Source organism: Gadus morhua, chromosome 6 (assembly GCF_902167405.1).
Source record: "Gadus morhua chromosome 6, gadMor3.0, whole genome shotgun sequence".
NCBI lineage: Eukaryota > Metazoa > Chordata > Actinopteri > Gadiformes > Gadidae > Gadus > Gadus morhua.
The window spans coordinates 16,934,956-16,951,068 of record NC_044053.1 but is presented as its reverse complement, the minus strand read 5'-3'; the positions used below and the strand labels follow the sequence as shown (position 1 = coordinate 16,951,068).

Below are 16,113 nucleotides of genomic sequence, written 5' to 3'. Positions count from 1 at the left end.
TTCCGCGTTTAGACGAGCGTTTTTGGGAGGAAATCTGCGTGCATAGGCCTACGATGTGCAAAAGTGTGTGGAATTCGATGCGTGCATACGGTGTGCAAAAGTGTGTGGAATTCGATTGGGTATGCATGCCAGGCGGCTAGGTGGTGCTGTGATACACTATCACACAACACCGCCATGTCTGAGCGCATGCGTAGAATCTTCCTTCTTCTCTTATCCGTGCCGCAAAAAACAAAAAGATCCTTCTCTGTTCAGTAACACTATCTGTACATATCCTGTACATTTCGTGGAAAGACTCCTGTACGCTTGTTAGAGCTGCCAGAGCAGCTTGAAGGTCCGACGCATGGAAATAATCCGACATGTTTGTTTATTTCCTTGTACTGGCACATGTATGTGACGTAAACGCGTACGCGACGTGAGCAGATCTGAGCAGTGTTTTGCGTCTTGGCAGTGTAGACGGAAACGCTACGGCGGAGCGTATTCAACTTTTCCACTCTGGAGGGTGGTTTCAGATTTATGCGTTTTCATGCCCTAAAAACGCCGTCACCGTCGAAACGAAAGGCACTTCCGCTAAAATATTTCGTAGTTTTCACCCGCAAGCGTCCTCGTGTAAACGGGGCCTTAATCATGTGTCTAAGGGTTATGGTAGGTGTAAAAAGGCATTGTTTTAATTTTTATTTTTATTTTTTAGTGTCACATCTTGCCACGCTCCTGTATTTCTAGCCTGTGATGGTACCCTGTTGAGTTAATTGTTTTCACCTGTCCCTCATTACCTCTTTCCTCCTAGTGTATTAAGTCAGTTTGTTTCCCTTCTTCTATGTGCCAGTTCATCATTGATCCTCTGTGTCAAACGTTCCAGCGTTCCTACAAGCTATATTTACCGTTCCTTTTGCCTTCTCCCTGCTGGATTTGTTGTGCCCGATCATCAAAATGATAACCTGTGTACCAACCCTTGTTCTAACAGTAAGGACAACTATTGTTATCCAGACTCTTTGCTTCTGAATCTTGCTTTTGAGTCAGACACCTGGGTGCACCAGCGATTTAGTTTGAGTTACAGATTAATATATGTCTTTGTGAATCATGCTCATTTTTTGTATCCAATGACTCAGCGGTAACGTACCCTAAAGACTTTAACAACAATGGACCAAAATGACAAATGTACTGTATACAGAACACCATTTTAAATCTTTCAGATGGATTTATGGCCCATCATCTTCCAGTTCTAACCTATTCTTTTGACACTGTTTGACTTTGTTTTACCCAGTACTCTGTCTGTGTCAACGACACAGAAAGGAAGGGGCAATCAAAAGGGAATAAAAGATACTGCACTTATCTCAACCCTCAAAAGAGAGTCTGTGCCTTGACAGCTACAAGTAATTTGGCCTGTCACTGTAAATAGTGGCAGAACACAGCACTATTGATCAACCGGGCTACACTCTAGTCCATCAAGCCGGTTAAAACACACAGATCCCCTCACACACACACACACACTATGTGAGGTCGAGGATTTAAGGTATATTTCAATGGCACGATAGTTGCTGCATTTTAGTTTGACAGATTGTTTTTTACTAGCTTTGAGGCGTTGTTTATTTGTTACGTGCCTGATGCACAAGGAGCGTAAGAAGTCGCTCTGCGTCTGTCCTCTATGCTCTGTGTGTAAGACGTGTGCTCAGGCAGCTCCTACACACACCAAAGGTGAAGATAACCTGTGACTCAAGGCTAATAGGGTTTCAAATGGGTGTTTTTCCTGGCGACTGCATCCAGTCAAAACGTTTACAAATCTTATAGCGTTGATATTCGAAATTTGACTTTTCCAATTCCAATATCTGAATATTCTAAAAAACTAATAGTGAAATGCTCTTTGAAAGGGATACCCGCATTATTATGCTATTCAATTATAAAAAATCCAGTGTCATAAAGTTTCCTTAAATGACAATAATGTTATTTATCCAGATTATCTCTGGGATAATATATCTTCTTACAAAAGTAACCATGACAGACCTAAGCACAGATGAATTACACACTCACACGCAAAGACACGCATCAGACATGCACAGATCCCTCCCTACCTTTCAGTGTCGGCAGCGGTGATGGCGATGAGTGGCGGGGTGCGTAGCGGCAGGGTGGTGGGCCGTGGGGGCTTGGGGAGGGCCGTTTCCGCCTCCGGCCTGTGGGCGTAGTAGTACTGCTCGGCCTGTCTGAAGGCCAGGGGGGGGAGCTGCAGGGTCCTGCAGGACAGCCTCCGCACCAGGAGGGGCTCCATGCACAGGAAGGGCTCCGGCTCGGGAGAATCTGAGGAGTCATCCTGGAGGAGGAGGGGGAGGAGGAGAGAGGAGAGGAGAGGGGAGAGGAGGGGAGAGAGGAGAGGAGCGAAGAGGGGAGAGGAGAGGAGAGGAGGGAAGAGAGGAGAGGAGGGAAGAAAGGAGTGTAGAGGAGCGAAGAAAGGGGAGAGGGGAGAGGAGAGGAGGGAAGAGAGAGGAGGGAAGAAAGGAGAAAAGAGGAGGGAAGAGAAGAGAGGAGGGGAGAAAAGAGGAGGGAAGAGAGGAGGGGAGAGGAGAGGAGAGGAGGGAAGAGAGGAGGGGAGAGGAGAGGAGGGAAGAGAAGAGAGGAGGGGAGAGGAGAGGAGGGAAGAGAGGAGGGGAGAGGAGAGGAGGGAAGAGAAGAGAGGAGGGGAGAGGAGAGAAGAGAGGAGGGGAGAGGAGAGGAGGGAAGGGAGGAGGGGAGAGGAGGGAGGAAAGGAGTGTAGAGGAGCGAAGAAAGGGGAGAGGGGAGAGGAGAGGAGGGAAGAGGAGAGGAGGGAAGAAAGGAGAGGAGAGGAGAGGAGGGAAGAGAGGAGGGGAGAGGAGGGAGGAAAGGAGAGGAGGGAAGAGAGGAGAGGAGGGAGGAAAGGAGAGGAGAGGAGGGAAGAGAGGAGAGGAGGGAAGAAAGGGGAGGAGAGGAGGGAAGAGGGGAGAGGAGGGAAGAGGAGAGAGGAGGGAGGAAAGGAGAGGAGAGGAGGGAAGGGAGGAGGGGAGAGGAGGGAGGAAAGGGGAGAGGGGAGAGGAGAGGAGGGAAGAGAGAGGAGGGAAGAAAGGAGAAAAGAGGAGGGAAGAGAAGAGAGGAGGGGAGAAAAGAGGAGGGAAGAGAGGAGGGGAGAGGAGAGGAGAGGAGGGAAGAGAGGAGGGGAGAGGAGAGGAGGGAAGAGAAGAGAGGAGGGGAGAGGAGAGGAGGGAAGAGAGGAGGGGAGAGGAGAGGAGGGAAGAGAAGAGAGGAGGGGAGAGGAGAGAAGAGAGGAGGGGAGAGGAGAGGAGAGGAGGGAAGGGAGGAGGGGAGAGGAGGGAGGAAAGGAGTGTAGAGGAGCGAAGAAAGGGGAGAGGGGAGAGGAGAGGAGGGAAGAGGAGAGGAGGGAAGAAAGGAGAGGAGAGGAGGGAAGAGAAGAGAGGAGGGGAGAGGAGAGGAGGGAAGAGAGGAGGGGAGAGGAGGGAGGAAAGGAGAGGAGGGAAGAGAGGAGAGGAGGGAGGAAAGGAGAGGAGAGGAGGGAAGAGAGGAGAGGAGGGAAGAAAGGGGAGGAGAGGAGGGAAGAGGGGAGAGGAGGGAAGAGGAGAGAGGAGGGAGGAAAGGAGAGGAGAGGAGGGAGGAGGAGGTGGAGGATTGGAGGGGAGGGGGGGAGGAAGTGGCGGAGGAGGGGAGGAGAGAGAGGAGGAGTGGGTGAGTGGGGGCAAGAACAGGAGAGGAGAGAAGGGGGGAGTTGGATGGAGAAGAGGAGGAGGGAGTGAAGAGGAGAGGAGGGAGTAGAGGAGTCGAGGGGGGAGAGGAGTGGATGGACAGGGCAGGAGAGAGAGCGTAGAGGAGACAGATAGGAGAGGAAAGGGGAGGACAGGAGAGGATGGTTGGAGGAGGGTAGAGGAGGAAAGGAGTGGAGAGGACAGGGGAAGGAGAAGAGGGAGAGGAGGAAAAGAGAGAGGTCAGGGGAGGGAGAGGGAAGATTGGACAGGAGAAGGATGAGAAAGGAGAGGACAGAAGGAGACAAGATAAGAGAATAAGTATGAGAGTGAGAAGCGATTGGAAAGGGCAAGTTATCGCAACAAAGGAGTCAGGAGAGGAAGCCAGGCACATCAGAAAAGAGAAAGGGTAGCGCACCGACAAGTGTCAGAAAGCAAAGGTGAAAGTAAAAAAGTGAAGGATTTATGTTTGACAGGGCTTTACAATCTTATGAGGAAAATACAGTGTCTATAGTATAGTAGCATTCAAACAGTATATTGAATATGAACAGGTCATTTTCAAGTATCCGTTACACCATTTTCCCTTAAATGGTGTACGTATGGTGAACAAGGCAGACAATAACATCTTTAAATGATAGGAGACACATTAAAGTAGACATCTTATGAATGTAAAGCAAGGTGACGGTCATTGCCGGAAGGCTGGGTCCAGCAAGGTAAATGCTGTATTAAATCATTGTGTTACAAGGAAACACTATTTACTAGAGGTATGAGTCAGACCGTAAAGGAGACAACCACATGTCAACACCGAACCTCTCGGCGATAAAAAAAAAAGAAAGAAAAGATAAGATGAATTTGTCCTCGGGACCGAGACGCCACGTGGGATAAAGGATGAACATCGTTCACTGTTGAGGATGACATCGGCTGAGGAATGGGGAAGATAAAAGACCCACGCATGCAGGTCGAAAAGGGAAAGAATTTTGGGGAGAGAGAGAATAGTGGTGCCCAACCCCACTATGAAAGCAGGGGAAACGGTGCACCTTGGGTTAGAAAGTAATAATAAGAAAGGGAGAGGGGCGAATGGGGACCTCATTCCCCACAGCCATATGTTACTCTGAAGGTGGACCGGCATCCCGCGAGACCAATGTTGGGCTATCAGTTATCTGCTTGGACGGCAGTGAAGAGGAAGCCTTTACATGATAAGACACCATGCATCGGTTCACGCACCCAATTGCGTTCTAACGGCACACGGCTCATTGAGTGAGCGACTCCACTCACTAAACCTGCGTAATTTCTTTTCAAATAACCGAAAAGAATCTTGCAGCTCCCTCCTTTATCGAACACTTCTGGAAGTACCTTCGACCTGGGATACGGATGAATACACAAACATACTCCCAAAGTGGGGTGCTGAGAAAGCGTGATTAATGAAGGCTCATTCCGTGCAATTAATCTTCTACCTTAACGTGAGGAGATTTCGCATTTGTTCCACATGGTTATTCCATTTCCCCCCTCATAAATAGGGATTAACCGTCAAAACCTGCACTGCATCATTTTAAAAGTTATAGGCCTGTATTATGGCACGTTAGGTTGGGTACAGCTTTTCCCCCACCAACTCAACCTGTAGTGTGACATTCAATGGTGCAGATAGACTTGCATTAAACTCAACTGTGTACAACAGCAAGAGCTAAGGTTGATGCGCTAATCTGCTTCCGAACAACGGAAGGCCAAGATTTTGTGTGTGGAGTTTTTATAATGTATGCGTCTCATCTGGCTAAAGTGTTCAGGCGAGGATTTGGGCCTGGGGCACTTAAAAATAACCAATTCCGCAACAGTCCAAAACACATGAATTAGGTCGGCAGCTAGTGCTAGTGCGCGGCTAGCAATGTCCACCGGCGTTCTGCTGCCAGAGGCTCGCCAAACTTTAATGCTGGGGCGCGATAGTTGATTGACAGCCCTCCTCACATTCCATTCTGAATTGTACAGTAAATGGCTGAAACGATAGTTACGTATTGTAACTCTAGATTCTATGAGTATAGGCGCAGCCTTTTAAGGCTATCACTATTGGGTTATCCCTAGGCGTGAGCCGTAGCACTGAAAGATTTGTAATCCCCGACCACCAACAGCGTGATCCTCAATTACGTCTGCGTGCGGCGTGCCTCAACGACGTCCGCATTTCGCAGATATAGTCGAGCGCCGGCGGACGTTCTGCTCCCAATAAACAGCTTTTCTTCAGCTATTTAAAGGACAATGAGGCCGACACTTAAAAGGCTGCGCCTATACTGATAGAATCTGGAGTTACAATACGTAACTATCGTTTCAGCCATTTCCTGTACAATTCACAATTGAATGAGAGGGCTGAGGAGGGCTGTCAATCAAATATCGCGCTTCAGAAACGGCCAATCATAGGAAAGCCCGCCCTGCCTTGGTTCCCTCCCCCATAGAGCCAAAACTAAATTCGCGCGCGAGAGCAGAACATCATTCGCGAGAGGCTGTTACGCGCGAGAGGCTGTTTTGCGTACGCAGAGGTAATTTGCGCGTGCGCAGAGGTAATTTGCGCACGCGAGAGGCTGTTTTGCGCGCGCGAGAGGCTGTTTTGCGCGCGCAGAGGTAATATGCGCGCGCGCAGAGATCATTTGCGCGCTCGCAGTTAATATCTACGCGTGTGGAATAATATAATATGCCCGAATGCATCTTTTATCACATTAGTGAATTATGGCACTAATGTGTCGCCATAGGCAGAGGTTGTCCACTGGAGACGTGTCCGTTCCTCTGACCCGCCGCTGCCACCAACAGGGGGCAGTCCGGGCGGCAGTAGTTCCGGAGGTAGGTAACCGCAAGTTTGCTAGTTCGATCCCATGCTTCTCCTAGCCGGGGAGTGTCGAGGTGTCCCTGGGCAAGGCACCTAGCCCTAACTGCTCCCGACGAGCTGGCTGTCGCCTTGCATGGTTGACTCCGCCGTCGGTGTGTGAATTTGTGCATGAATGGGTGAATGTCAGGCAATATTGTAAAGCGCTGTGGATAAAAACGCAATATAAATGCAATCCATTTGCCATTTACCAGTAGGAGCCGACCCAGTAATACCCAGAGCGCCCACAAATATATTCCCGCTGCGGATCTCGTCGGTACCGTTTTCCTTTTGGAGGCCGTTTCTCGACGGACCCGCTACACCGCTGCTTATCAAAATGCCAATCATCAATCAACCAGTCACTCGCCAGTGATTCCTGCATAATTATGCATATATTGGATTGCATTGTTGTTAGCAATTGCCGTCCAAGGAACCGAAACAGAGGTAAACACTCACACACACACACACACACACACACACACACACACACACACACACACACACACACACACACACACACACACACACACACACACACACACACACACACACATAGGCCTACATTAAAATACCTCACAAAGTCTTCTTTTCTCAAAGTCAATTGTTGCGGTTTACTTTCAAACAATTTTATTTATTTTTTTTCCATAAGGATGAAGTAGTTTCCTTAAATGTTAAAAAATATTAATTAATTAATGTAGCTTTCTTTTTTTTCATTTTTAACTTTTTGTTATTCTGAGTTATTGTATTTTTTAACCGTCAAATATATGGTTCAGAGAAAGTCTTTGGGCAGATAAAAGTGAATTCAAGAAGTAAGATGATAGGCAGAGTGTAGAGATTTGACGGCGATCATTTGCATTTTATACATTGAAATCAATGTTATATGCAAAAAGTGCATTTGAGTGCTAACGCATAAGGATTAAGTTTCATCTACAGGCATGCTTTATTAATAAATGTTTATGGCATTGGGGTTGTTTTACTCCAGTTCTAACCTTTAGATGTTGGCTCACTCAAATGAAAAAAGACTAGCTTATACGTAGCCTACCTTAATGGCTCTAGAATTTGGTGCCTTTGATAGTAACTAAGGACATACAGTATGCTGTGGCAGAAAGTAAATTGGATTGGAATGACTCCAAACTACAAATAGGAAAGACATTTTAGTACTAAAGAAGAGGAAAACGTTCACCATATGTTTTTTTTCCTTTTCAGAATTATTATCTGTTTGCACTGTGTAATCTTCTTCCCAGAACGCTTTAATAACACATGTGACTACAAATACGTATGCAATGCTTAAACTATGAGTATAATTAGAGGTTTCTTACACATGATGAATTTTACCCTGATAATCTCAACTGTGGCCCCTTAACCATGGCTTCTGGGAACTCGGCTCATCACTAGCGGTAGTGTTAGATAATCAAATTAGACGGATGGAAACCAAAGTGGCCGCAGTCAGTGTGGTATCTGGTAGCCTACGTGACCAGCATCTAGACCTTCATAGTTTGTATTCCTGTTCAACGCCAAGGCTGTCTGTCGAATGTAGTGCTCCGTTGTTTAAGGATCCTTGCCCTTTTTTTAGTTTGTGGTCCCCCACATTGAACTCATGACTCAATTCTTGTGATGTATTGTGTACACATGGATGCAAGTATTGATTTTAGGTTTGATTTTTAATTTGTACCCAATGATTGCTTTAGACTTGTTACTGTACACGTATGACTTGCGAAAGAAAAAGGGCTTAAAATGCAATGTTTAAACCCACATATATATATTTGTTTTTTCATATTACTATGTCTCTTTTGTTTCAATCAGGAATCTGATAGCCCCTATCTTGGAGCCGTGTGTGTGTCACATTTACTGCGTGAAATTACTGCGTACACCACCACATGAGCTGTGCCAGGAAGGGAGAAATCCACCTGGAATCTGACTAGGGTTAGAGAGAGAGAGGGTATTTTCCAGTGTTGTTTGGATGAGTGAGCACACTAAATCTTATTCTATGATTTTTGGTTTGTTTTCTCAAAACATATGGTTGAGCGAGAACAATATGCTACAATATTGTCTTTGTATTCATTCAAAAGTTGAATGATACTCTATAATACTTTGGAGCGCAATAAAAAGGGACACATTATTTGTTATTACTTTATCCAGGAAATGATCAGCGGAAACTGGCTCTGGTGTGGGTGTGGAGGAGATAACTGTGGTTTACTAAGTGAGGGATTGGGAGAAGAACAAATGTACTTTGTGTATTTTAAGAGCCCCACAAACCACCATCCCACAACCGCCCATCCCTTCTTCTGCTCCTCCTTCCCTCCCATCCCTCCCCTCCTACCTAAGGGGTAGAAAGATGAAATCCATCAGGAAATAGACCTTGACATGTTTGGGCGCCTAAGGCCCGATAAAGTCCACAGTGCACCGATCCTTGCATAATTGACCCAGAATATGATTGTAAGTCAATTAAAATATACATGCTGCAGTCAATACTATGTGCATTCTATCTAGTTTACGCCACACACACACACAAGATACAACAGCGTAAACATCGATGTGAGGCTACAGACCAACAGGGCCAGTGCGTCTCTATAATTGTGAGGTGATAAAAGCACATCTTAGTATAATTGGACCAAATTAGAAGCCGCCGAGTCCATTTAATGTCAGGTTAAACAGTGGCACGGAGTCAGAGGCCTCTGTCTGAGTTAATGGCATTTTCAATAAGATATGACACAGAAATATCACACCGAGAATCCATGTGTGCCACGTAGCTGGAAGGATCTCACCCCCAGTGACATGCCATGCTCCTTATAATCATGGGCAGCTACAAACACCTGATGCAAGACTAATCACACCGCTTAATCACACTCACTAGGCGGTGAAATTGAATTGCTGAACAGGAGATAATGATTATTTACACTGGGTTTAGAAGAAGAAATATATATCCTGCCTCTCCCTCTGCACCTGGTGTGTGTGTGTGTGTGTGTGTGTGTGTGTGTGTGTGTGTGTGTGTGTGTGTGTGTGTGTGTGCGTGTGCGTGTGCGTGCGTGTGTGTGTGTGTGTGCGCGTGTGTGTGTGTGTTTGTGTGTGTGTGTAATACTGGGTTCTGAAATTAATGAGACAGACAGTTGTGATATTGCGAGTCTGAAAGGAATATAATTATTACTGATATAAGTTATAATATTGTTGCTGCAGTTAAACACCCCCATTTTGTTCTTCCTCACATCCAATAATCAAAAGCACCCTTGCTAATCCAATAATATGCAACACAAAGCAGTAGATTGCTGTCCTTTGATTACACATACTAAACAAATAGACAAACACAGACTCAAACCGTTGCATTTTGAATGTGAGCAGAGCAGAGTGCCTACTTCACTGTGTACGACATGTTTGCAGTTAATTCCACCAACTGGTTGGCAGATGAATTGGAAGGATGGGAGAAGATGTCAGTATAGTGTCGTAGATACCCAATGGGAATCAAACCCCCAACCCTGGCCACGTTAATGGCGTACTCTATCTGTCCTATCTCCATCCATCACTGGAAGTCACTTTGGATAAAAGCGTCTGCTATGACTGCATGAAGACCTCTGCCGTGATAGTAAATAATAAGCCAGATATAATACCTTTTATCAGATATAAAGGTAATGGTTAATATTGGTATTGCCCTGAACAGCGCATAATGAAGTACAGTCTGTATAAATGGTTATTAGAGGCTGTGTGCATGAAGTCCTCAAAAGAAAGGTATCTGTAATGGAAGTGAGCCAAGACACAGTATTCATTCATTCTGCCATATATCTATTGTGCCTTATCACTGCGACCCAGAATGATGTCTGTTCCGCTTATCTTCCAGCCCTCCCCACCTATCCTCTCCTTCACACTTCATTAAGCTTTTACACACGCCATCCTTCTATCTGTATTTATTCCTGCGTCTATTTAACCTCACACCCCTTACTACTCTCTAATTATTCTGTCGCAGACTTTATCTTATTGGTTACCTACACAGAATGCAGCAAAGCAATTACTTAGAAACAGGGAGTTAAATTGCAGCACCTTACTGCCTTTAGGCGTCCTGTAACAAGATTTTTTTTAAAGTTCAACAAACAAGTAAAACATCCCGATCACCAGGGGGAACCCCTTTTCCTGTTCTTTTATAACAGAAAGACCTGTCTCTGGTTGTCCTCCTGCTCTTTCTCTCCTTCCTCCTTAGCACGACGCTGGTCTACCAGCCTGTTCCTCCGTCTCTCCGTAGGGGGTCCAAATTGCTGATCAAGATGTGTTCTCGGAAGGAGACGAGGCGGGCATCTAGCCATGCTTCAATCTCTCCCTCATCACATTTGCTTGGCCACAGTCACATCCGCGTCGCCATGGCAACGCTCATGGCGACGCTCATAAGGTGACTCATGACTATTCATCAGCGCTGCGGTCTGATTGGGCAAGCCTGCAAGGGCGGCACATTACATATTCATCAAGGTGACTTGCGTCCCCTCGCTCTACCTCTATAAGACCCCCTCAGGATAATTAAGGAGTTCTTCGGCTCCTGTATTTCCCCCCCTCGCAGTTCACTTTGTTTTAACCTTGTCCCGTCTATTTCCCCCTCTTCTCTTCTCTCTAATTACTGGTGACCCTTGATACCTCACCTGCCCCCCTCATCATGGGCAACCTGCCCTTCATCGCCCCCTTCCTTCTATCCTCTGCTCACCCTCCCTTGAGGGTGGCTTTGCTCTCCAACTGTCGTATCCACTCAAGACCAGTGGCTGCATTTGATCATTTATAAATGTGGACATTCAAAGTGAGTACTCGCTTTCTTTCGTTCTGTCTCACATCTGTCCACGTGGCATCCTTCTGGAAAACCTATGAATAATATACAGAGGCCTTACATATAACAGCATTCTATGAATCAGTTTGTAAACAAAAGACAGATGGATCTTTGAGGACACGGGTGAATTCTACAGAGGGATTACCTCTCTGTCCTTCATTTTGACGGATACACATACATTTGAATTGGGGTTCAAGGTCAGCAGTTACCATGGTAATCCATGACATCTATGCACAGGATGCCAACGGCTCTATGTGGCAGTATCTCTAATGTAATATCAGTGGTGCTATTATAGAAGTGACCTCTACACACGATTATACAATAGGAGAGACACACCATGCCCAGGATATGACAGGCTTATCCCCCACACCAGAGCCAGGGTGAACCCCCTCCCTTCAGCCCTATGGTGGCTCCAGTCCATGCCTGCGTCAAGCCTGTCATCAACATCATCATTCCTCTTCATCCCCTATGGGACATAAGGCTTCAATGAGCACTCTCCATTGCATTCGGTCCCCGGCTTTGGGACAAGCCCGTGAGGACCCTTTACTCAAAGCATCAGAGAAGCTAGAGATATAAAATGAAATCATGCACTGTTGTTGTATGTACATATTTATTTGATCTTCCATAACTGTCATTCAATTAGGATAAGGAACTGATGTCTGGGAAGGCGAAGTGTTGTTTACTGCTGGTATGGTGTTTATTGCACTGACAGCAACAGCGAAGGAAGGTTGTGCGCCAGATAATTTTAACTAGTTTGCCGCCACAGCCACCCACGCTAACTTCCGACGATACTAAACGTGTCGGAGCGCAGATAAGCCCGCCACACATAGGGTTTTTGTAAAATAGTAACACCCAAAAGAACCATCGTCCTTGTTATGCAAAGCTATTCAAGGTGATTGGTTTTAGTCCTAAGGGCGGGCAGATACAACTAATTCTAGCCCTGTATAAGATGCACAAAAAAAAATATATGAATAAGTCAACCGATTTTTTTAATACTTTTTGCAAGCCCCAAAATCATCTTGGTACATAATTGTTAGTACCGCCTTTCTTTGGCGTAAATCAGCACCGTTATTTATATCCAAGTGACACATGCAATACATTTTACATGCAATCACACTGAGGCATTCAAATGAGGATGACCATATGATTGGGCTGTGATTCACTAACCAGGTGGGCTGTGAGAAGATATAGCCTACATAATCACTGTGCTGAAGATTTGGGCAGTAATCAAAAGTATTACTTCTTTTTTTTCCTTCCCATTTCATACATTATTCATCAGGATAAGAAATCCAACACGGAATCAATAAGCAGGGTGAGATAATCAACCAATTAATTAAATAAAATTAATTGATTTATGGTTTAGATTGAGCATATAAATAAATTGATTCGCCGCATCTGTGTATTCTGTGCTTTACTTTGATGACTCACACGCACAAACAAGACTAACTTGTTAATTTGTGATTTGTGATGTGTGCGGTGTGACATCATCGATGCACTACCTCCCTTGGATTAAGGGTTTCTTTGGGGGTTTCTAGCCAATTAAATCTCTTGCTGCTTGGGTGTGTGTGTTCTGTTGGTTTGGTTCCAACAATCTTTTCTTCTTGCGAAAAATAATAGATGTCTGAGAACCATTCCCTATTATTGTAGACACTCTTACTACGTGTTACCTTACAACAGTGGAGGCTGGACATGGTACATGTATAGAATACACATTGGGGATTCTATACATGTATGACTTTAAGTGCTGCAAGTTTCCAAGTTTCATACTTCCACTGTATATGAATGCATTAAGGCCGTAGGAATTGAGTGGGTTCCATTTTGTTTTTGTTTATTGTTTGTTTCTAGCTTAAGGGGGCCAAAAGAAAACTGGGGCATTTGTAGTTTAGCAACCCATATATCGGATCACATTTGAGCCTACCAGCCAGTATGGTATAAAGTCAATAGACAGAACACCCCATACCAAGGATGTTCACAGCCTACAGATAGACACGAGACTTATAACCAACTGAAATTAATATTCATTAGCAAGCTAGTACCTTTGCCATTTCAAAATCTATACATACATTCATAAATAAAATGCTATTACAAGAGCAGGACATTTCCGGGGACATCTCCAGCTGGGGACATGCATACCCTCAGCATTGTGTTAACAGAACAGTGCCACAACACAACAAGTGAATAGAAACTTGGCTTTGTGCTAACAGGATAGCGCTACAGCATAACAAGAGAGTAGAAATTTAACGTAATGCTAACAGAACAGAGCTACAGGACAAACAGTGCATACAAACGTATCATCATCCTAACAGAACAGAGCTTCAGGACAACAAGTGCAGAGAAACTTAGCGTCATGCTAACAGAACAGAGCTAAGGAACAACATGACACATACATGGTGTTCTGGGCTAGCTGACACAGGCATCTACTTACACTGTCCCTTTGGCTGTCGTCCACAGACCGCTCATTATTTTGCATGGTCCACTTCCTTTTGCAGACCGGCGGCCTTCAGACTCAGTGTAAACCAAAACCAGGGCTATAGAAACAATAAGACAAGACACACATTAGGGCTGTCAGTTCTAGACTCAGACGAAGTGCTAAAAATGTGTTCAAATGATATCTGTGGTTAATAGACGACACTGATCGGTATAGGAGATGTAATCTGATAAATTTAGGTAATCAGAAAAAACATAAGTTTACTGAAAGAACTAAAACCTTTGACTACACTGTGTGTGTGTGTGTGTGTGTGTGTGTGTGTGTGTGTGTGTGTGTGTGTGTGTGTGTGTGTGTGTGTGTGTGTGTGTGTGTGTGTGTGTGTGTGTGTGTGTGTGTGTGTGCGTGTGGGTGTCAGAGGGAGTGTGTGTGTGTGTACGCGTGTGTTTCTCTGTTTGTGTGCTATTAGAATGCATTAGAGGAGGAGGTAAAGGTCAGTGAATCATCAACCAGAGTTATAAAGCCCTGCTGCGTTTATCTGGCCTAATAATTACCTCTAGTGTCCACCTGTTGCACACACAGTCCGCCCATCTTCTTTCTCCCTCTCTCCATCTCTACACCCCCCTCTCTTCCTCAACCCCTCTCCTGTCTTTTTTCCGCTCTCGACAACTTCATCCACACACACGCACACACACACACACATTTTTGTCACAGATGTCACACAGTGCGGAGCCCATTTCTGTTCTACGTTAGAGAGCCTGGTCATTTTGTTCCGGACATGCTTTTACCTTTATCCACCATGCACCCTGAAAGTAAGCAGATGGCTCGGATAATCCTCTCCACCCGGTTCCCATCTTTCCCTCAACACTTCTCTCCTGTTCCCCCTTGATCTAGGTAGAGACGGACACAGAGATGTGTGGCTGGAAGCTGTCCAGCCACAATCTGGGCCGGTAGTAATGCTTTAGGACTCTGTACTTTAGCTGTACCCCCTGGCTAGCCAACCACTTTATAAGCCCCTTGTAAAATAACCCGAATGTCCAGCTGCCATCAAGCTATATAAATCTGCCCCTTTAATGCATTACAAACATGCGTAGTACCTCCCATTCTCTCTCTCTGTCTCTTCAAACAGTCTGCAGATGGTGGATGGTGGAATGAGAGAGCATGCACCCAAGCTGCACATAAGAGAGGAGAAGAGGAGAAGATGAACGGAAAGGAGAGGGGGTGAAAGGTTGAGAGGAGTGAAGAGATGTGAGGAAAGGAAAAGAGAGAAGGGGATGTGAGGAGAGGGGAGGGGAGGAGATAAGAGAAGAAAGGAAAGGAGACAGGAGAAGGGAGGAGAGGAAGGGAGAGGTTTGGAGACTAGAGAAGAGACGAGGAGGAGTGGAGAAAAGAGGGGAAAGCAGTGAGAGAGGAGGGGAGAAGAGAGGAAAGGAAAGCAGAGAAGGTGAGAGCAGAGGTGGAGAGGAGGGGAGAGAACAGAGAAAGGCGAGGAAGGGAGAGGAGAGAGCAGAGGGCGGGACAAGGGAGGAATGGACAGCGGAGGAGAAAAGAACAGGACCAAGCAGAGGAGAAGAGAGGGGGGGGGTAGAGGAGGAGAGGGGGAAGGATGAAACAAGAGAGGAGATGAGGGGAAGAGAGATAGGGGGAGAGAAGAGAGAAAGGGAGAGAAAAGGAGAGGTGAAGTGAGGAGTGGACAGGACTTGAGGAGAGGGGAAACGAGATGGGAGAGAAAGAACGTTCATGATGGGTCTTGGCCTGGTTCTATTACTGTGAGCTAGATAAACAGCCCCTCTGATGAGCCCTCTCGGAAGTCAGGGGAACTTTGAATGGGGGAATACACCGCATATACTTTAAATACACAACCACTCGGTCTGAAAGCACCACCACCTCTTACCCTCCTTGAAAAAACAAACAAGGCTCAGTCTATTTGTTTTTCTAACCCAACAGTATCAAGAGCTATGAGAAACTGAAAAGTATAAAAACAAGTGGGCAAGTCTGTTGACGCCATATTACCTATTTTCTGTTGGAATAAGCAACAGCTATAGATATTATCTTTAAATTCTCGGAAATTGTCGGTACAATGTATGTGTATGGGCCAGTACCAGGGATCCAATGGCATCAGTTTCTCCAATACATCCATCAACCACCAACAACTCAGTTCATACAATACCCTCGGAGCTATAGTACTTTGTGTTATCCAACTACAATTCATGATAACATTGAGATACGATGAACCCAAATGCATGGCACTGTTATACATTGCAAAACTTGCAGAAGGTCTCATATCTGTTGCAAATAATGAAAGGCCGTCTGGTATCTGATGCTAAAAAGTCACTTGACCATGCATTCACGT

General features: G+C 45.7%; 1 protein-coding gene across 1 annotated transcript; it reads right to left on the bottom strand.

The window, feature by feature from the left end:
• Positions 1-2,062: 2,062 nt before the first annotated feature.
• Positions 2,063-13,855, bottom strand: LOC115545816 (cAMP-specific 3',5'-cyclic phosphodiesterase 4D-like). Its single transcript, XM_030359256.1, has 2 exons — positions 13,761-13,855; positions 2,063-2,302 (listed from the first exon to the last, which is right to left on the bottom strand). Exons 1-2 carry the CDS (start codon positions 13,803-13,805, stop codon positions 2,063-2,065), a joined length of 285 nt encoding a protein of 94 aa, XP_030215116.1. The 5' UTR covers positions 13,806-13,855.
• Between the last annotated feature and the right edge of the window lie 2,258 nt (positions 13,856-16,113).